The sequence below is a fragment of the Callospermophilus lateralis genome, chromosome 9, assembly GCF_048772815.1.
Source record: "Callospermophilus lateralis isolate mCalLat2 chromosome 9, mCalLat2.hap1, whole genome shotgun sequence".
Classification (NCBI taxonomy): Eukaryota; Metazoa; Chordata; class Mammalia; order Rodentia; family Sciuridae; genus Callospermophilus; species Callospermophilus lateralis.
In genome coordinates this window covers 94,570,430-94,592,467 of record NC_135313.1, presented here as the reverse complement: position 1 = coordinate 94,592,467, position 22,038 = coordinate 94,570,430, and the positions used below count along the sequence as shown (strand labels likewise).

Below are 22,038 nucleotides of genomic sequence, written 5' to 3'. Positions count from 1 at the left end.
AATGAATATGTACTGGTTAAATTAGTCTATCTCCTGATTCTGAAGGAACTGTTTTTCTGTCTATTGAGCTAACTACAGTAGCCACTGCAAATGTACACCTACTTTCTGCCAACATACAATTTAAATCAAACATTTTTTAAAAGGAGGTAGCAAAGAGATTCTTGCTTCTGAAACAAGAGTGTTTTTTTTTCCTTGCCTGCAAGAAAACACAGGGCCTCATCCATGCCAGGCAAGCACTCTGCTAAAACAATTAAGTTTTTATGAGGTGGGGATGTAGTTTACTGGTTGAGCACTTGCCTAGCATGTATAAGGCCCCAGGTTTAAACATATGTATAGGAAAAACAATTCAAACCTTAAGTTTAAGAATGAAATCCTTCTACTTGCCCAACTCATGCTTTTTACTGGTGTTCCCTGGCAATAAGATGACCCTCTCAGTGTAACACAGTCAGCCACAATTCTTTGCAATCTCCCTCCGTTTCACTTTTTCTTGGTCATTTCAATTCTTCCTCACCGTTCAACATGAATAAAAGCTTAAACATCTCAGTATACAAATATGCCATTAGAAAGAGTCTCTCTTTAGCTCAGTCTGTCCCTTCTTTTCCCTTGGCTGTCTTCTCCATGCTGAGGCAAGCCCCTTCCTAAGGTGCTCTCTGTTCAGTCAGTTTGCAAATATCTTTGATCCACTTCCCTCTGGAATATAGGACACTCAATTCTGTGTGTTCCTGCAGCTAAGGCCTTCTCTGACTTGATGTTACCTCAACTTATTAGACATGGCCTTCCTCTGGTCTGAGAAAGCTGCAAATGTTCCATTTGGACTTACCTATGATTATTAATCCCCCCATTACCTCTACTTGTTTAAAGTACCCTGCTCTTCCAAGAAAAGAAACCCACCACTACAAATAAGAAGGGATGTGGCACTGGCGATGGGTGGCAATGGAGGTTAATCCAGTAGGGGATGGAAGGGCCACTTTCTCAGCTCTCCCTTCAACCTTTAGTCCCTGGGAAGAGAAAGAGGAGGAAAAGGGGGTGTGGGGGTGGGAAGAGTAGAGAGAAAGGGGAGAGCAAGGAGAAGGAGACAAGTGGAGACAGACACAGGGTAGGGAAAGGAAGAGAAGCAGCTCTCAGTTTGTGGATGACAGTATTTGGGGGATTAGACTTAGGGTCCCCAAGTCTCAGAGATGGCTCTCAGTGTTTTCATTCTCTCCCTATGAATCGCCTCTCTCCTGAATATCCTCCACTACCACTTTCATGTAATGAGTTAGAAATAAACACTCTCCAATTCCTTGACCTCACCCTTTCCTACCTCTGAATCTCACATAAACTCAAGGCTGAGCTCTAAATTTCCAAAGTTCCAGGGCTACAAATGCCAACAAAGACTTCTCTTAATCTGATAAAATTCTGTCTGCTAACTGCTCTTGGTCCACACTCCTCAGTATCATCCCCAACCCCAACTCTCTTAATAGCACTGCCCCATTTTTCCCTCCAGCTCTGAGGTGGTGGGGTGAGAGGGTACAACATGCAGTAGGTCAGCCCAACCAGGGCCATTGGTGCTGGCATACCTCTTTCAGTTTTGGGGATCAGCTCATAAGCCCCACAACTATTGCTGACAATTCTCATCCCTTCACTTTATATATCAACAACCTGAGGCACCACACATTAATACATCGCTTTCTTCTTTTCAAATGGTGTAGGACAATAAAAATAGTTAAAGAATTCACCATAAGACATAATTTGGGGTGATAAACACTGTTAAAATCCTGACTCCTTTACCCTGACAAAAAAATTTAAGTAGAGAAACAGTTGAGCTCTTGAGGATGATGAATGTGCACTTGCATTTCATGAGCTCAGGAGCCACTTCCACTCCAGGCAGGGGACAGGCCAGCCTGCAACACACATGCTCCTGCCAAAACCTGTCCAGTGGTGACACCACCAGCATCTGGTGGTGAGGAGCTCAGATCCTTTGGCCAGCATTGTTGCCTAACTAAACACACATATAAAAACAACATAAGATACAGCTATTATCTGAAATGGCCATACCCTTATTTCCCCCAGCAGTTCAAAAGACCATTCTATTAATTACTTACAAACAAAAACGTCTATTAACTATAAAATGTATATACTGGATGTAGAAAACAATCTCTTATTCAGCCAAGTAGACATTTACCTTTGTTAGGGCCAGGTCCTTGTCCAGGGTTCAGAGGGGGGATGCGACCTTGTGCTCCCTGTTGTCCTAAGCCTGGTATGAGGGGCGGGGGGCCTGTACTTTGTCCTTCCTGAAAAGATGTTTTCAAAGTGGGAGTGTGAAATCATAGACTTGTGCTTCAAATGCATTATCATTTAACAAGATAAAATACTAGGTTGCCCCAAAGCCTGCAGCACTAAATATTTAGTGACACTAGAATAAAATTGTCCCTAAAATGGGAGAAAGAAGATACTTTTCATGCCTTAATAAAAGAAAGCACTTGTATTTTAAACCTGCTAACAGGTTTATTTAGAGCCAGTTTTTGTTTGTTTGTTTGTTTGTTTGTTATTTGTAAGGCCAAGTAAGAACTTTAATGGAAAGTTAGAAAACAATACACCACTCTGAAAAGGTCTTCTTAACTTCTGGCAAAAGTAAAGGTCTACCAATCTGCCAGGACAACCAAACTCTGCTTTGATACCCATGAATCCTACCCGTAACAGAAAGTAAGGAATGTCTAAGTAACATCAGGACTGGGCTCTCCTACCCTATGAGTACACAGATTAGAAAGGCATTCTTCCTGGCTTCTCTTTTGCTTACCTCTTATCTCTGCTCTCCAACAACCCCATTGCTCAACACCCACTGCTCATGCTAGGTACAGCACCTTCATCCATCATGCTGGATTCATTTGGTTCCTCCAGCTTCTGTTTGATACAGACTTGCAGCTCTTATTTTCATAGTCTCATTGCTTATGATTTGGAGCTCAATCCCACCTTGTCCCTAGTCCTAATATTCTCTATTTGTATCTAGCCATATCTGATTGCCTAGCCCAATAACCTTGGGTCTAGTCTCTTTTTAATTTTTTTTAGCTGTAGATGGACACAATTTATTTATTTAAATTTATGTGGTGCTGAGGATCGAACCCAGTGCCTCACAGGTGCCAGGCAAGCACTCTACCACTGAGCCACAACCCCAGCCCCATGGATCAAGTCTCTTGACAAACAAATACATAAGTAAATAAAAATACACCTAGTCATTCCTTCTTATTAAAAAAAAAAAAAAAAAAGCACACATTTAGTGACTGAACCTACTATGAAAGCACAGTTTCAAAAAAACTAATAGCAAAATTGCTCTCAGGTCCCAATCTACTAGCAGCCCTACTAGGAGGGCTATCACTGGCAGTTAAAAATGGCCATTAGAGGCTGGGGATATAGCTTATAGCTCAGCTGGTAGAAAGCTGTCTTGCACGCACAAAGCCCTGGCTTCAATCCCCAGCACCACCAAAAAAAAAAAAAAAAAAAAAAAAAATACTAGTAACAATAAATGTTGCCGAGGATGTGGGGGAAAAGGTTCACTCACACATTGCTGGTGGGATTGTAAATTGCATTATGAAAAGCAGTATAGAGATTCCTTAGAAAACTCGAAAGGGAACCATAATTTGGCCCATTTATCCCACTCCTCCGTTTATACCAAAGAACTTAAAATCAGCATACTACAGTGATGCAGCCACATCAATGTTTATAGCAGCTCAATTCACAATAGCTAAACTATGGAACCAACCTAGGTGTCCTTCATCAGATGGATGGATAAAGAAAATGTGACACACACACATACAATAGAATATTACTCAGCCATAAAGAATGAAATTATGGCATTTGCAAGTAAATGGATAGAGCTGGAGACTATCATGCTAAGTGAAATAAGCCAGTCCCCTAAAAAAACAAAAGCCAAATGTTCTCTCTGATATGTGAATGCTTACCCCAAACAAGGGAGGGTGAAAAGGGGAAGAATAGTTGTTCATTGGATTAGATAAAGGGGAATGAAGGGAAAGGAAAATGAATCAGACATAACTTTTCTTTGCTCATATATGAATACACAAGCAGTATAACTCCACATCATGTACAATCATAAGAATGGGATCCTAATTGGAATGGGTTGTACTCCATGTACATATAATAGGTCAAAATATACTCTACTGTCAAGTATATCTAAAATCAACAAATAAAAAATATTCATTGTCAAAAAAAAAAAAGGCCATCAGTAACGGAATGCCAGTAATTAGTATACTGCTTCATTGCCTGCCCACTTTTGGCCCAGGACAGCTCTAATTAATATCTTTCATGATGCTACTTAAAAGCCTTGAAAGCAAGTCCACTAAATTAGACCATGGAAACAACTGGTTTAAATGATTGGCCTAGTCAAAGTGAAGAAAAACAGATTTCAGCATATGAAAAATATAAGCAAAGATTTTGATCAGGCAACTTCTGAGATTTGAAATACTTACACCAATGTCAAATCTTCTGATTCACTCTACCAGTTCTATAGGTCAACTAAAATTTTAGAATTGCCATGCTTTTCAGATATAAAAATCTTAATATATGGACAATGAAAACTCTTACGGAACTATTCCAGAAATTTGGGCCTATTCTCTTAAATCTGACATGTTGATAATTTCAGTCATAATATACTAGTTAAATTTCATTTTTTAAAATCCTTCTAAATGAAAACTGTTAATTGACCATAAAAAAAAAAAGAATGGAAAATAACCTAGAAAGTAAATGTTACATACACACACACACACACAAATACTCAATGAATTTTAAAAACATCAAGTTTTAGGGCAATTTAGGTCATATGACAATCTTAGATTTTTATTGAACTCATCCTAAATTCTGAAAAATGCCTAATAAAAAACTGAAAAAAAACTCAAGTGTCAACAGATTCTTCCCTGCTATGACATTTTTAAATTCTGGAAGATCTGAATAATACCATATAATTTATTTATTTACCTAGTTCAATAAATCTGATGGTTACCTTTAGATTATAGATTCTCAGTGATGTTTGAAGAAAAAAAAATTGCCACATTTCCTACATGGTGTATCTGTAACATCCTCTCTCCCTGGTAATTCAGTGGCTTCCAATGACAAGTCAGGGAGTCAACATTAGCTTGCTCAGTTTTTTCCCATATCTGACTTCAGGGACAAAACCTAGTTGTCTGTATCCAAATAATGCCTTCAGACAAAGAGCTTCAGAACCCACATAGCCAAACAGTATTGAATCCATTCACACCAAGCAGATTTATAATATTCCCCAAGCAACTCGCCTCACAACTCTCCTCATTTCTCATCAGCAAATGAGAAATAAAAATGCGGTTGACAAAAACAGTCCTCCTTGCCAGGCACAGTGGTGCATGCTTGTAATCCCAGCTGAGACAGGAAGATCACAAATTCAAGGTCAGCCTCAGTAACTTAATGACACCCTCAGTAACTTAGTGAAACCTTGTTTTAAAATAAAAAAACCAAAAAGGGCTGGGCATGTAACTCAATGGTAACATACCTTTGGGTTCAATCCCCTATTCCAAAAAGAAAAAAGCAAAACAAAACATAAGAGTTCTTGAAAATGGACCAAGGAAATGTTTACAGAAATACACTTCCCTGCAAATACTTTAATATGAAAGCTGAAAACAGATGGGTGTAGTGGTGCCAGCGGCTCGAGAGGCTGAGGCAGAAGAATTCTGAGTTCAAGGCAGTCTCAGCAACTTAGTGAGGCCCTAAGAAACTCAGGGAGACCCTGTCTCTAAATAAAATATAAAAAAGGGCTGGGGATATGGTTCAGTGACTAAGTGCCCCGGGTTCAATCCCTGTACCAAAAATAAGAAAAAGAGCTGCAAAAAACTTGAACAGAATTTCATCCAAAGGGTCACCATTTTGGAATGGTCCATTCTGAACTGTAGATCTATGAAAGCATTCACTAAGATAAAAATAGTGAAATACACAGTCTACAGTATATAAATATCCCACACTCTCTTTAAAAGAAAAGCAAGAAGACAGGTCAGGCATGGGTTGGTTGCTTGCAGGCCCATGGAACACTGGGCTACAAAGTAAAGAATGCAAAAAGCAGAGCATGACAACCTGAGATATGTACAACATAACATGTCTCTTCCTCAAAGCCATAGTTCTGGGTTCCCTGGGACAATAAACTGTATTCAATTCAAAGTTGATCTTTTCTTAAAAATCTCTAGTATAACCTAATTCTTCAGACATTACTTCCTTCTTTAGCCAGGATGCTATTATTTTACACCACCATCACTTGCAGAGAAATGGCTACACCTAGCTCTGACTGCTTTTCACTGTTCTCAGCAATACTGCTTCAAGTGCAGAGTATATTTCCCCAATGTGTTGTTAATGCCTACAAGTTAGAAATAAATAGTACCTGATTGAAGGGGGCCCGAGGCCCATCACCTAGCAGAGGTGTTTTCTGCTGCTGGAATGGTATTGGCCCTTGAGATGGATGTGGCCCTCTTGCCGGGTTCTGCTGTCCCTGAGGTCCAGGGGGCCCTTGCATGCCACCCTGGGGTGGAGGTCCCAAAGAGCCCTGGGGCGGCCCCTGCTGACCTTGTGAGCCTGGAGGACCTCGAAGTTCCTGGGGAGGGCCCAGCATTGACCCTTGAGGTGGAGGCCCCTGCATGCCTCTCATCTCCTGAGGACCTCTCATTTCCTGAGGGCCATGTCCCAGCAGTCCACTTGGAGGGTGAGGTCCTCTCATCTCTTGAGGTGGATGGCCCATCATCATCCCTTGGGGAGCAGGACCTTGATTCTCTCGGGGACCTGGAGGCCCCTGCATTCCTCTTGGATTCAATCCCATCAGAGGCCCCTGAGAAACAGGACCTTGGATTCCTTGAGACCCTGGCCCACCTTGTATCCCATGAGGATGCGGAGGTCCTTGCATTCCTCTGGGACCAGGTGGTCCCTGCATTCCTTGAGTACCAGGAGGTCCCTGTGGGCCTAAGTGGCCCTGGGGACCAGGTGGACCTTGAGGTCCTATGTGACCCTGTGGGCCTGGTGGACCCTGAGGACCCATATGACCTTGAGGACCAGAACTACCCTGTGGTCCAGGTGGCCCCTGAGGTCCCAAAGGGCCATGAGGTCCAGGGTGCCTCTGCATTCCTTGGGGCCCATGCATGTCCTGAGGCCTTGGTAGCCCCTGGGGTGGGCCCTGGGGCCCTTGTGGTCCCATGAATCCTTGTGGCCCCCCACCTCCCTGATGCAGTGGAGGACCTTGTGGTCCCATTTGTCCCTGAGGTCCAGGGGGTCTAAACTGTCCCTGTGGACCTGGAGGCCCCATCTGAGCCATGTTCATTGGCATCTGCTGAGATGGATGGGGCTGCTGAAAACCTTGAGGAATCTGAGACATTGGACCTTGTCCTGGAAAGGGCTGGGGTCCAAGGAGAGGGGTGCCAGATGAGGGAGGGGGCTGAATTTGCTCAGCCTGTTTCTGCGCAAGTCTTTCAATTTTAAGTTGCTAGAAAGAAAGAAAGAAAAAAGAATTAAGCCAGAACCCTCCAAGATGACAATACTGCTATCAAGTACTTCATCAAGGAAGCCTCAAAATATACAAACTTCTTAACTTCTTAATGGCCCAGTGGTAACCAGAGTCTACTGCAACACTCAAATGTCAAGAGGCCACTCATGATTATCCAGTATTGAGGCTGCAGTCTCCCTCAGACTACTTCCTTTTAGGATTATTAATATTTATCTTGAGCAGGAAAAGCCCAATAATTTATTACTATTTGTCATCCTGATAACTGTCATAGGTGGGAAAGTAAGAACGAGCCATCTGTACTGCCAGTTGACAAAAAAGGAAAAATTCATTTACCTACAATAAATAAAAGAATCCAAATTAAAATCATCTTGGCCTTATCTTTTCTGTTAAAAAGGTGTATTTACTTGGGTGTACTCGCTGCTCCACTGATGGTTTTAAAAGTCTAAGAAAAAGGATTCTTTTAGAAACTAGCTTCCTAATATAGCAGTAAGAAATCACGAAGCTTGTCAGACCCACCTGAGACCCTTCCCTTTCTTTAAGAGCACATCAATAAAAACATTTGTCACTGCTTTCTTAGATCACCTAGCACCCCAATAAATAGCTTCACACACCTCCAAAAGCTGTGGATTGGTATACTGTAACGTGGCCATTTCTTGCTCAATTTCCGCTTGTGTTTTTTTCTTCTCTTCCAATTTAATGTCCTCTTTTCTGTCATTCAGCACCTCATTTGGAGCAGGGATTGGAACTTTATTTTGCATCCAGGCCTTGGAAAAGAAGCATTAAAATATACCTCAAATATGAAAATTATAATAGGATGAGAAAACCATTCTGTGATGTCATCTGCTCAACCCAACCTGCTAATCTGTTCTTATTTCTAATGCAAATTCTTAGTGATTCAGGAATGGAATAAGACCAGTGCATTACTAGATGGAAATTACCAAGATGATAAAAACTGAAAGATCCCAGTTAGTAAGAATGAAAAGCTTAGCTAGGTGCTGTGGCCTGCAACTGTAGTTCCACCACTCAGGGGGCTGAGGCAGGAGGACTGCTTGAGCCCAAGAGTTTAAGACTAACCTGGACAACCTAGCAAGACCTGTTCTCAAAAAAGAAAAGCTTGCCATTCTCTTCAAAAGGACACATTGCAAAGCACAAGACAGATAAAACAGACAATAGAGAAAACAGTCAATATACTTTCTGACCCACACCTCTTTTTCCTGACAATTTAGTAAAATAAGTAGATGATGAAAAAAGAATGAGAGAAGATTCATGGTAAACAAAGTAAATCTGCAAGGCAGCAGATGAGAACTATGTTTGGGAATACAGGAATATGTGAAAGAAAAGAGTCCACAGTACACAAAACACCTTCCATAGATGAGATGATCCAAGAGAGACCTAATTTTCAATGTCAATTAAACAAACTAACCACAATTTCACAATGAGGAAGGGGTCATTTTTAGTTAGTTACCTGCTGGAACTGAGCAGGAATAGGTTTTGCATAAGGAACTTTCTTCTGAGGTACTTTTTTCTGATCCTTTTGCATCACCTCCTCCATTCCCCAATCTAAACCTGGAATTGTCATTTCAATTTCGTTCGATTCATCCTTCCCTATAACCATAAAGATAAGTAGTTAGCCCCTTAAATGAAAGTAATTGGCCACCTGATCAATGAACATATTTTTGGAAGATTTTAAATCCTATGCAGTTTGCATCACTTTTATCAGCATTTCTCAACATAAATCATGTGACATTCAATACAAATAGTCATGAAGATAAGAAAAAAGGACCACAAAAAATTTATAAGAAATGAACACAACTACTATAACTACTCTTACCCATCTGCTCCTGTTCCATAGCTAATTTTAGTTGTTCTGGTATTCCCATCCCTGGAATCACTGCCAGGCTGTTAGGTTCAAGGTCATCTACAAAGAATAATATACTCATTGTAAAAAGAGATTGTATGAAAGCAGTGGTCAATAAAAATTAATACTTTATAAAAATAGATCATGCCTCTGGTGATTTATAATCCAATAAATAAAACTATTAAAGTCAGTTTTGCATAATATTGCCAATACTAACACTGTTATAACAGAATATCAACATTTCAAACATGAATGTACAAGCCTCACCATATTCTACTCCATCTTCAGACATTCCAGGTAATAGGTTTAGATTATACCGATCTCGCATTTTATCACCTGGTCGGTTTCGAGTCCAGAATTTGCTGTCAAAATAAAAGTAATGGCCCAAAGGACTTAAAATCAGCATACTACAGTAATGCAGCCACGTCAATGTTTATAGCAGCTCAATTCCCAACAGCTAAACTTTGGAACTTAGGTGTCCTTCGATAGATAAATGAATAAAGAAAATGAGGTATATATACTCAATGAAATATTACTCAGCTTTAAAGAAGAGTGAAATTATGGCATTCACCAGTAAATGGATGGAGTTGGAGAATATCATGATAACTGAAATAAGCCAATCTCAAAAAACCAAAGGCCGAATGTTTTCTCTAATATGCGGCTATTAATTCACAATAAGGCAGGGGACATTAGAGAAAAATTGCGTTACCTTAGATTAGGTAGAGGGAAGTGAAGGGAGGGTAGGTAGGGAGGGGATGTGGGGATAGGAAAGATAGTAGAATGAAACAGACACTATTACTTTATGTATATATATGACTGCATGACCAATATGATTCTCCAACATGTACACTCAGAAAAATGAGAAATTATATCCCATCTATGTATATCAAAATGCATAAATGCATTCTACTATCATGTGTAACTAACTAAAACAAATCAAAAAATTAATAAAAAAAAAAAAGTAATGGGAAGAAAGAAGGAACATAGTTTCAGTGTTGTTATGGAAAATTAATAGTGTGGTATTTACCAGTTCCTTGGTACACACAACAGATTTTTTACAATTCTTTCCTTCTCAAACTTTAAAATATGGGAAAAAAATTTTTTAATAAGAAGGCAAAACAAAAACTTTAATAAGAAGGCAAAAAATTGATTCAAACAATCAAAGTCATGTACAATATACAATCTCCATATTGCAACAAAAATATTTATAAAACACTATAAAAATGTTTTAAAAACAAGTTAAAATACAAATTAGTACATCCATCAATAAACGAAAATAAACATGTAATATTTATTTCTCACTATTCTATAAGTACAATAATCCCTTGCTGTTTTCTCTATAAAGCTTACCTAGTATGGTCATTTGAGCCTGAGCAGAGAATATGTCCAAGAGGATGCCAAGCCAGACTCCAGATCATTCCTTCATGGGCCATCTCCATCCCACCCACTTCCTTCTCTACTCTGTAACAGCACAAAGAAAGAAGTCCTTTTCACAAAAGTTAATGAAGAAAGGCTAATTTTCTTTTAGCCTTAAAACAAAGCTATCAATGCCTCTTACTTTAAATCTAGTCAATTCTAGATGTTTCAGAGGTACTGACTTATCAAAAAATACCTTCTTTTATTCAAAGACAAAAGAAGCAGAGGGGTAAATGCTTCCAAAATTATTTTACCAATAAGAGACTAAGAATGCTTAGTCTTAACAACTTCCACAGCCAAAAGTAGAAGTGCTACATTTTTTATTCTAAGCTGGATTTACAGAATTTAAAACTGCAGACAGACTAACACTCAGAAAAAACAGGAAACTTTATCGTGCTTACACACATTCAAGTGCTCTCCTTCACAGAAATATACTGTTTCCTGGACTTACTGATAATCAACAGAATGTGGCAAAATTTACACTGTATGATTCAGAGACCAGAAAAGATCACCCACTTTCTACCTGAGTCTCTGAATACACTCTTTCTCCAAGAGCTCATACTTCCAGAAGCCTCTACCACAGAGAGGCCATGTACTCTAGTACACAGTGCCCAAGTACAGCCCGGCCTTCATGTCATCCCAGCTGGGGCTTCAAACACAAAGAAGCAGAGGAACATCCCTGCTGTGCCCTGTCCAAAGTCCTGAACCACCAAATCCCTGACTTCAGAATAAAATGCCACTTTTGTTGCTAAAAATTGTTTTTGTAGTTGTCGATGGACAGAACACCTTTATTTTGTTTATTTTTATGTGTGCTGAGGATCGAACCCAGTGACCTGTGCATCCTAAACAAAGGTTCTGCCACTAAGCTATAGCCCCAGCCCCAAATGCCACTTTTATACCATGAAAAATATAATAATTTTGTGTGTGATACTTCTCTCTTTTTCTTTCTTTTGCGGTGCTGCATGAGCTCTACCACTGAACTACATCCCCAGCCCTTCCATACATACATAAATGTTACACACCCAACATGCCAGAATAACAAAGAACCATCTGATCCTCCACTGGCAAAAAGCCCTTCATGCACAGGATGCCAGGCCACAGCTGTAAACAGAAACAAGGGAAAAGACAAAATTGTTTGGGTCTGTGAATGCTACAGGTAACAGTCATAAATAAACCAAGCATAACAGTCACGGACCTGTGGCTTCTTTCTTATGACCACGGAAGACTTGAAGCTCTTCTTTCAGGTTTCGGATGTCAAAAAGTTTACAGAGATGATCACGTGATGCTGTGAGTAGCCAATTGCCATTGAGGTTTAATTTCACTTCCATTACAGTGTTTTTATGGGCATGACTAGAAACAGAGCACCAAGAAAATAATGGTCAGAATTCAAAACAAGCATCAATCAATATAATGACCATTTTGGTTGAAAGCACCATGGATCAAGATAGCAAGAGGTGTGGCCTAGAAGTAATAAGCATATAACATTATGGGGTAATGTAATAAGAATATAACATCAAAGTACACTTGAAAGAATTAGGTCAACAGAAGTAATATCCATTACCAAAGTGTTGCTCTCACTACCCAGATAAAATAGCAGCAGAGCTTCAATTGTACAGAAACGTTTTATCTGTGAATCAGGGAAAGCATTTGGAATACATAAACCAATATTCAGTAAAGGTCATTCAATTTTAAAAGGTTAATGACATTCTTCTTATTAAGACAAAGCATAAAAATAGGCACTGAATAATGTGAAGGTTAATTTGAACTAAAGACAATGCCTTAAGGCCTGTGCAATGTACAACTTGAAGGGACAACAGTCACAAGGTGCAGCATTGGTCACTGCCACTAGAATATGCAATAAGGCAGCCTTGCTCCAACCAATTCACTTGGGGGTGGATTACTTCCCAAATGAAGGAACAGGATGCAGAGTTCAGCCAAAAAGGTGAACATATTCATAGAACTATGAACATTTACAAAGAACTCAAAGAGAAAAAAATTGTATTATGCAGTTGCATTGTAAGCATGAGAGGGAAAAAAAATGCAAGTTAGCTCAAAAAGTTAGCTTATTCTTTTATTTTATTGGGCGGTGGGGGGGGTAAGGAGGACCTTCTGTATAAATAGATTATATGGAGAAGGCTGAGCTATGACCTCTAAGAGGCACATACATCAACTTTATACAGTGCCAAAAGGTACGCTAATGAGGATGGACAGTGAGAAAAAAAACGGTAATAACGATTTCCTCTTCCTGCTCCCCCGCTAAGCTCACCAAATTAAATTCAGACATATGTGGCAGAACAAATATCAAGCATATATCATTAGGGATTTATAGAGGCAAAACATAATTATTAAAAAGTCTACAGATCCAACTCCATCTGGTATCTAAACCACGTTTACAGGAATATATAAGGAGACAAAGCTAAAAGTTAAAGAATATAGGCTGCTTTGTTCCCCTCTGTTCAGGGAATAAGGTGGGGCTCCTATCACTTACAGTGTTGCAAGACTCTGTCCAGTCTTGGGATCCCAGAACTTGATTGGCTGTTGACTATCCTTACTTCCTGAAACAACTAACCCTTTGGTTGGATGCCAGTCTACACATTTCACATCAGCACCATGCCCTGTTGAAACAAGTTAGGATAAAACCTATTCAGTCTTGTGCATTTAAAGCAGGACTTCATTGTAATTTAACCTAAGTAGAGAAATCTATTAAATGTCTTGATCTCATTGCTCAGTCAACCTAAATTTTTCTATAAAAGACTCTTTTGGTCTGTGTCTGGAAGTCTTTTGAGAGATACATCAAGCTTTCTTCTCATGCCAGGATGAACAAAAACCAGTCCCCTCCTCCTGAAACTAAGTATATCTCCCAGCCTACTTGCTGGCAGGTGAGCCAAGTCCTTTTGGAAGTTGCACCCCTCAAGCCCACAAATAGCAAACTTTGGTTTTTCTACTTTGTGGTATTTGTTATAGTTCAAAACTCCTTGGTAAATAGAATGAGGAGAGGAAAAAGTATTCCAGCTTTTTACTTAGTTATTGAAATACAGAAGAAAAATTATTTGTGCCAAATTTATATGTAGATTAACATGTAATCACAATATATTGAATTACTAAAATATTATGTGAAATAAATATAAAATGTGAAAATCAGGATTAACAAAGAAATAACTATTAAAAAAAAAAAACGTGGTGTAGTATAGTCTTAATATTTTATAAATCAGGAGGCTGAAGCAGGAGAATCAAAAGTTCAAAGCCAGCCTGGGCAATTTAGCAAGAGCCTATCTGAAAATTAAAAATGTAGCTCAGTGGCAGAGACTTGCCTTGCATACACCAAGACCTAAGTTCAATCCCTAGCAAAACATATACACACATGCATGTGCACGTGCACATACACACACACACCCCCCCCCAAAAAAAAGTTGGGAGTAGGGATTTATGAAGCAGATGGACGGGAGGCAGGTGAAAAGTAAGAACGCATATGAAACAGCTTCAGAAAATTTTAGATGGAAGGAAAAAATTTTGAATAAAAGATACAAAGGGAAACAGAAGAAGGAAGAGATGGTCTCCAGGAAGTGGAAGCGATCTATACCAGTTCAGAAAAGGAGAAACACGTCTCACATAGGGCTAGGCTTATCCCAACACAATAGCCCACACTGGCAAGCACGGAGGGGTGGGCTAATCATACGGAGAACAGTTTGGAAGATTCTATTGTCAGGAAATAATGGATGTCCAAAGGGATTTTTCTACAAGGAAATAATTGCAGCATGGCACATGTACTCTAAGGAATATGATGTACCTATTACAAATGATCTTATGGATGATTTAATAAAGTGATTAAAAAATCCATTATACTAAATTTATTTTTCAACAAATTAGTGTATATTCTTACTGTAAAAGGCAAACAATTCAACAACATAAGTGATTGCATGTGTATATCTGTGCAGAGAAAAATAGCAAGAAGACTAGATACCCAGTTGTTAACATGGTATTATAGAGATTCCTTTTCCTTGTGTCTTTCGATTTTCTTCAATGAACTTTTTCTTTTTCCCTTATGGTGCTGAAGATTGAACTCAGTATCTCACAAATGCTAGGCAAGTGCTCTACTTCAAGAAACATATTTTCTAACTCCCATGCCATGAGGGTGAAGCTGAGGATGGGAAAAGGGACGGCAGGTATTGCTGTTGCCTGATATTTTATTAAAAACAAAAGATGGAAAAATTGAAACAAACACAATTCAATCCTTCTGGCCCCTTCCTTGCCTTAAAAATCTTTAATATTATTACCAATCTAACACTGAAAAGATGTGATCGGGGAATTTAAAACCTTTATGGCAGGGCTGGGGTTGTAGCTCAATGATAGAGAGCTTGCCTTAGCATGTGTGAGGCACTGGGTTCAATCCTCAGCACCACATAAAAATAAATAAATAAAAACAAAACAAAACAAAAAAAACCTTTATGGCCCACTTTATGAATAAGGTGTATAGCTATGTACACATTTTTTTTGGCAAGGGGTACCTGGGATTGAACTCAGGGGCACTCAACTACTGAGCTAGATCCCCAGCTCTCTTTTTTTTTAAATTTAGAGATAAGGTCTCATTGAGTTGCTTAGCACCCTGCTTTTGCTGAGGCTGGCTTTAAATTCGCAATCCTCCTGTCTCAGCCTTCTGAGCCACTGGGATTATAGGCATCCACTACTGTGCCCAGCACTATATATGAATTTTAACCAAACAAATTGGAATTTCTGGCAAATGTATGAGAACACACTTTCTTTTTTTTTTTTTTAAGAGAGAGAGAGAGAATTTTTTAATATTTATATTTTAGTTCTTGGTGTACACAACATCTTTGTTTGTATGTGATGCTGAGGATCAAACCCGGGCTGCACGCATGCCAGGCCTGCGTGCTACAGCTTGAGCCACATCCCAGCCCCAAGAGAAAGCACTTTCTAATGATGATGCACTATGTAAAAAATATATTATTAGGACTCAATTCTACCTTTGCCTTTTCTGGAATATCTTTATTACACAGAGAAAGTATACCTACTTAGTGTAAAGTATATGCAAAAATTAAGACACTATCCAACTATAAAAACATATAACATATAAAATGTATTTTGGTTGCTTTGTTTTCTGAATTTCTCTATAATTTTTTTGGGCAAAATTCAAACAAGGAAAGAATGCCCTGAATATACTCACACCCATCCACATCATAGATATAAGTCATATTGATTCTCAAATATTACTTTTGGTCACTATTCTTAAATCATACTAGAAAACATATGTTTACATATGGTGCTATACTAAATGAAGAATCTTCAATACGCTAACTCATAGTTTTACAATGAATACTTTACAACACAGATGAAATAACTGGCTCTTGATCACACAGGTGATAGGTAGCAGAGCAGAAATCTGCATGCAGAGGGAAGCACTCAGGATATATGCACATCTTCTAATATATTTTGAATGTATTACAAAATAAATTCAGGGAGTTGAGTGTAGAGAGCAGGTTCCAGAGCCTCTGCTCTTAAGGACTAATTGACTTTTCAGACATAAAAAGGTCAGTTTCAGAGTTGCAAAAGGGGAAAGGGATGACAACAACATGTACTTTCCTATTTGCTTCTATCTGCACAAAGACTCCTAAAGAATGGTACTTAGCAGATAGAAAATTGGGATAGAGATTATTCATTCTTCAGCCTTTGTATTCACTGTTTTATTTCTGAGCCTTGTGCCTGTATCATCTATATTTTTAAAAATTAAGTACAAATAAAGTCACCTAAGAAAATATGTGCAGGGTTGGGGTTGTGGCTCATCGGTAGAGCGTTCTCCTAGCACTTGTGAGGACCTGGATTCGATCCTCAGCCCCACATAAAAATAAATAAATAAAATAAAGGTATTGTGCCCAACTACAAAATAAAATATTAAATATTAAAAAAGGAAAGAAAATATGTGCAACATGCTAAGATTTGTGGCTTCAAAAGGGTCACACGTCCACACAAAGAACTAACACTTGTTCGAAAATGCATAAAATGTATCTTAAAGTATGCACAAGAATCTCCTACTAACTGCCTCCAAGAGAAGGAAACAGGAAGGCTTGGGGGAAAAAAGTAAGAAAAGAGATTTCACTGTACAAATTGAACATTCCTAATCCAAACTTCAAAATCTCAAACAATGCCTTAGGCATAAAACTTCATACTACAAAACTTAGTGTGGAGAAATTATTAAAAGTATTAAAATCAGCCAGGCATGATGGTGCAAGCCTGTAATCCCAGCCACTTGGAAGGCTGAGGTAGGACAACTGCAAGTAGAAGGCCAGCCTCAGCAATTTAGCAAGACCCTGTCTCAAAATTTAAAAAAGGGGGGGGCTGGGGATGTGGCTCAATGGTTGAGCACCACTGGGTTCAATCCCTGGTATACACACACACAAAAAAAAATTGTATAAAAATAACTTCAGGCTTATATGTATAAAGTGTGTATAAAATAAAAATAAATTTTGTGTTTAGCCCTAGGACCTATCCCCAATATATCTAATTATATATATGCAAACATTCCAAAATTTGAGGGAGGGGGGAAGGAAGGAAGAAAAAGAAATTTGAAACACTTCTGTTTATAAGTATTTCAGATAAGGGATTTTTGTAAGTTTTAAATTTTAAAACACATAACCTACTGGGAGAAAATTTTAATCAAAAACTGAATTACTAACAGGAAATTATCTTGGGAAAGTAGGTGTCAAAGCTTTATACTTTTTTAAAAAAACTTTTAAAATTAAAAAAAAAAAAAGTAGTTTAAAAGCTACCATAGAAGCAAATTGATATGTAACTGTTTCCTTCAGGAAGGAAAAAATTGAAACAAATTTCTTCTGCACTGACAAAAATTATTTCAAATATAAAAAGCTACCATGCCATGCCAATGCTGATACATACATTTAGGTCAAGAAAAGTAAGACTAGTAGGAAACACATCCTAAGAACATAATTTTAAAAACTTGCATACATGCAGGTGTAATGGCTCACACCTGTACTTGCAGCTACTTGGGAGACTGAGATACACAGATCATTTGAGTCCAGCAGTTCAAGACCAGCTTAGGAAATAGCAAAATCAGGCCTCTTTTATTAAAAAAAAAAAGGGGGGGTGTGCCTGGGCTGCAGCTCAGTAGTAGAGCACTTGCTTCACATGTGTGAGGCACTGGGTTCGATCCTTAGCACCACATAAAAATAAATAAAATAAAGGTCCACTGACAAATAAATAAATAAAGCTACTGTGTCCACCTACAACTAAAAAAATGTATTAAAAAGAGGAAGAAGAGGAGGGAAAAAGAGGAGGTGGCAGAAAAGGGAGGGATGGAGGAGGGAAAACTTTCATATGATAGTATCTGAAGCCTTGTTTATAATAGTGAAAACTAGGCAACAAATTTTGGAAGTATAAAGACAGATAAAACTTGCCATAACCCAAATATTAAATAATTAATCTATTATTTAATTATTAATCTATTAAAATGAAAAACAAAGAAAAAGGCTCATAAAATCCATGAAATAAAAGCAACTAAAAGTTGGGGTTGTGGCTCAGTGGTAAAGCACTTGCCTATAACATGTGTGAGGCACTGGGTTCAATTCTCAGCACCACATATAAATAAATAAAGATCCATGAATAACTAACAAAATACTTTTAAAAAGCAAACTAAAAGTAAAATAAAAGTACACTAAAAACAAATGGAACAACACATGCACAACAACACATGGATTAATATGTTGAGAGGATGGTAATAAAAATACACGATTACAAAATTGCAGATGCAGATAAACAAAAGGGAAAATTATATTGGGCTAGTGGAAACATGAAAGTGTTTCTATTCACATTTCCTCTAGTGTGATATTGTGGTTTTAAGAATAAATAACACAGGTCAGGTTTTGTGTCTGAACCTTTTGGTATGTTTTTTAATATGAGAAAAACCACCACTGAATGCAAGTTACTTTGCCAGTTCGTACTTTCCCTACCAAATTACCAAAAATCATGTGTGGTGTCCCTTGGTGTTAGAGAGAGTAAGAGGTATTCTCATTTGTAACTGGTTGGAAAGTAAATTGCTACATATTTGGGGGGAGGCCATTTGGCTGTAGCTACCAAAATCTTAAATCCTATAAGTCGTCTGGTAGAAATTCATGCTGTAACTGAAAAGCATACCAGAATTTATGTTCAAAGATATTTATTGCACTGTGTTTGAATCGCCAAGACTGGAAATAATCTAAATATGAATGAGGGGTTACTAAGGAAAATTAAAGGAAACTGACATAATGAATATAATACGGTTATTAAAACTGAGGCAGAAATAGGTACCTTCCGGGGTGCTGGAAATTTTCTGTATCTTAGTAAATGATATCTCAATAAGCCTGTCTTGTAAAAAAAAAAATAATACAGACAGAAAACCAAGGTATTTTTATCCCATGTGTATAACAGAAAACTTAAATGGTAATAACATACTAGAGAGAAGAAATAGTAAGGGAGTAAGAAGGCATTTACTACTATTTTTGTGCTGCTTTATGTTTCATATGCTTTTATTATTTATTTAATGACAATTGCCTTTGGTCTCCCTCTACTCAAAAATCAATTATTGACTTTGCTCTGCAATACAGAGCTAATCAGCACCTGTAGTCCCAGGAAGATGTGCTTCAGATCCTCAGCAGGGCTGCAGAATTTTCAATGACAGACCTCAGGTCAATACAGCTGAATCAAGTTTCGAAGATATTTGTGAACTGGCAAGTCACGTATAAAAAATGATCTTATGTAAGTTAATATCTGATAGAAAAAAATGACTGAGTACCAAATACATGGTCTATCAATTTCAAACATCACCCTTGAAGAATGCCTCAACACTAAAATTTGAACAGTGCTCACTGTGAACCCCAAACATGAAAAGTCCAAGAATGGAGTATATCCAATGCTGAATTCATTCAGATGGTAACTGTTTTTATAGCTTAGTGATAGAGCAGTCTCAGACTAAAAATATCTTGCTAATGGTTTAAGTTTTTAGGACAAAAAACTTCTCGCCAACGAAGGATTATTTTTTAAAATGGAATTTAATAAAACTTATCAGAATCAAACGTAAAAAATAAAATAAAGGTCCGACTCTGAACAACACTAAACTTGCTCTAGCACTACAAAGCCTATTACAGGGACAAAGTCTGGCCCAAGAGGAGACTGACAATAATCTACAAGTAGGCCATAGTGTACACACTCAATCCTCAAAAGGATGGCAGAACTTTTAAGAAGCCAATAATATAGGCACATGGTTACCAAGTAAAGAATCCAGGATGATTGGGAAAGGTCATAGCACCTTATAAATTCTGGACTGCAACTGTAAACAGAGGATATCCTTGAAGAAAGATTCCAATGATTAGACTAGAGTACAATTGTAAATTTATTAAATTTAGAAATTCCAATTGTCAATCATTATATAAAGAACTAGACTGACATAAATCTATGTGTGGAATTCCCTTTGAACACAAATATTTAGGAACTTAACCTGCATGATCCAATGTGGTAGCTCTTAGCTACACGCAATTATTTAAAGTTAAAAGTTTAGTTCCTCACTCATACTAGTCAAGTACTCAAGTTACATGTGACTAGTGGCTAGCACAATGAACAGATCAGGTAACAGAATATTCCCATCCTCACAAAAAGGACTCTTAAGACAATTATCAGCCTTAATCAAAGTTTCTCTTTAAGTTTCCAAAGTCATATTAATTCACTATCTCAGCTACACGATGAAAACTAGCAACAACAAAAGTTATCTTTAATTATACCAGATCTAGAAAAGACTTCTAAAATTACCCACCCCTACAATTTTTTATATATGAGAACACTGCAACCTAGAAGGGTTAACCTGTGGTAGGATTTGGCACGTGTTTTCTTCTTTCTGATTCAATCCTCTCTTCACCTTACTAAATGTAATATCCAAATGAAGTGGCACAATAGTTCCAACTGGTTGTTGAAATTCTAAATCAACTTCAACTTGCTCAACTGTAACTGAGGAGACTGTGTGACATTTGTTCTCATCTCTCAAAGCTAGTCAAGGATAAAAATCTAAAAATATACAAGCAAGAATTACTTCTTTTAAAATATCTGAGAGTAACTGGATTGATTATGAAGGCCAGTGTCTGTTACCTAAGTCCACCAAAAGAAACTAGATTAATCTGACCACACTGGGTTATGTTTAGGGGTCAAGCCTTGAGGTCCATGAATTCTGTACCATTTCTTTTGTAGAAAGTCAGCTAGCTAAACTTTTACTCAGGGTCCTACCAGCATAATTATCAATTTAGTATCTCTTGGAGACATGTGACACAGGTTTGGGTATTAACTGTGTCTAACAGGCTAGAGATAGTGTTGAACAAATCACTTGCAAAAGCAGCCACTAACTGTGCATTAAAGTTTACAGTTAAATAGGAAGTAAATGATTTCATTTATTCCACTTAATCATTCTTTCACACATTCATTTATGTACTCCTCCACTCATTCATTAATTCAAAATAAGTGTGCATGATACCAACATTTATTAGGCTCCTGTATGAGTGCCAACCTCCGAAATGTAGTCACCAAATATAACAAGGACTGAACACTGGGGTAACATCTGTGGGATTATGTGGCCCTGGAACATTAACTTTCCCAAGATAGTTAATAATTTAAAAGTTTTCTGAATTAAAACTGAAACTTACTTTTTAAATGTAAATTTTTGAGGCTGCTCCACAAGATAGAAACCTCCCCCACTTTAAAATATGCTACAAAATCATGCCTGAAATAAGTGAAGTGCAGAGTATAAACAAGATGATCTTCCCAACTAATGAAAAATTCATTGTGTGCTTAAAAGATTTAAGGAAAACAAAACACACTCACCTTAATTAACCCTTAAATGATAAGAATAATACAATAAATGTTCTAGGCATTTTGGTAAACAGATGTGCTAGACTTACTTTTGTAGATAGTGGAAATTTCCTGCTCTTTATTTCCTATCCCAGAAGCACAAAGTGGAGTGTGGTGAGTAAGGGAAAGAGCTGTTTTGTGAGGCTTCCTTTAGAGGAGGAGGTTCCCTGGCTTTTGTGAAACTATTTAAATTCTGTGTCCCTGTTCATTTTCCCAGGATTTCACCCCTCTTCCACAGCCTCATCAGATCCTAAAGGACCTGTCATACGGCACAACTCTGCCCTAAGACAATGCATATGACCCAAGGCTCGGTGAAAAGTCTGAAAACCAATAAATAAGTTTTATTTGAAGGTCAGAAATAGTGTCC

At 38.0% G+C, this 22,038-nt stretch overlaps 1 protein-coding gene across 2 annotated transcripts in view; it reads right to left on the bottom strand.

The window, feature by feature from the left end:
• Wdr33 (WD repeat domain 33) overlaps nucleotides 1-22,038 on the bottom strand; it is a 105,816-nt gene that overhangs the window by 10,228 nt on the left and 73,550 nt on the right. For both annotated transcript variants that reach the window (XM_076865430.2, XM_076865431.2), the window contains exons 8-17: nucleotides 13,264-13,390; nucleotides 11,971-12,125; nucleotides 11,798-11,876; nucleotides 10,710-10,820; nucleotides 9,627-9,721; nucleotides 9,333-9,419; nucleotides 8,967-9,106; nucleotides 8,113-8,265; nucleotides 6,392-7,480; nucleotides 2,165-2,273 (exon numbers count right to left, since the gene is read on the bottom strand). In XM_076865430.2, the coding sequence (XP_076721545.1) occupies nucleotides 2,165-2,273; nucleotides 6,392-7,480; nucleotides 8,113-8,265; nucleotides 8,967-9,106; nucleotides 9,333-9,419; nucleotides 9,627-9,721; nucleotides 10,710-10,820; nucleotides 11,798-11,876; nucleotides 11,971-12,125; nucleotides 13,264-13,390 (2,145 nt within the window). The remainder of the gene's footprint in view (nucleotides 1-2,164; nucleotides 2,274-6,391; nucleotides 7,481-8,112; nucleotides 8,266-8,966; nucleotides 9,107-9,332; nucleotides 9,420-9,626; nucleotides 9,722-10,709; nucleotides 10,821-11,797; nucleotides 11,877-11,970; nucleotides 12,126-13,263; nucleotides 13,391-22,038) is intronic.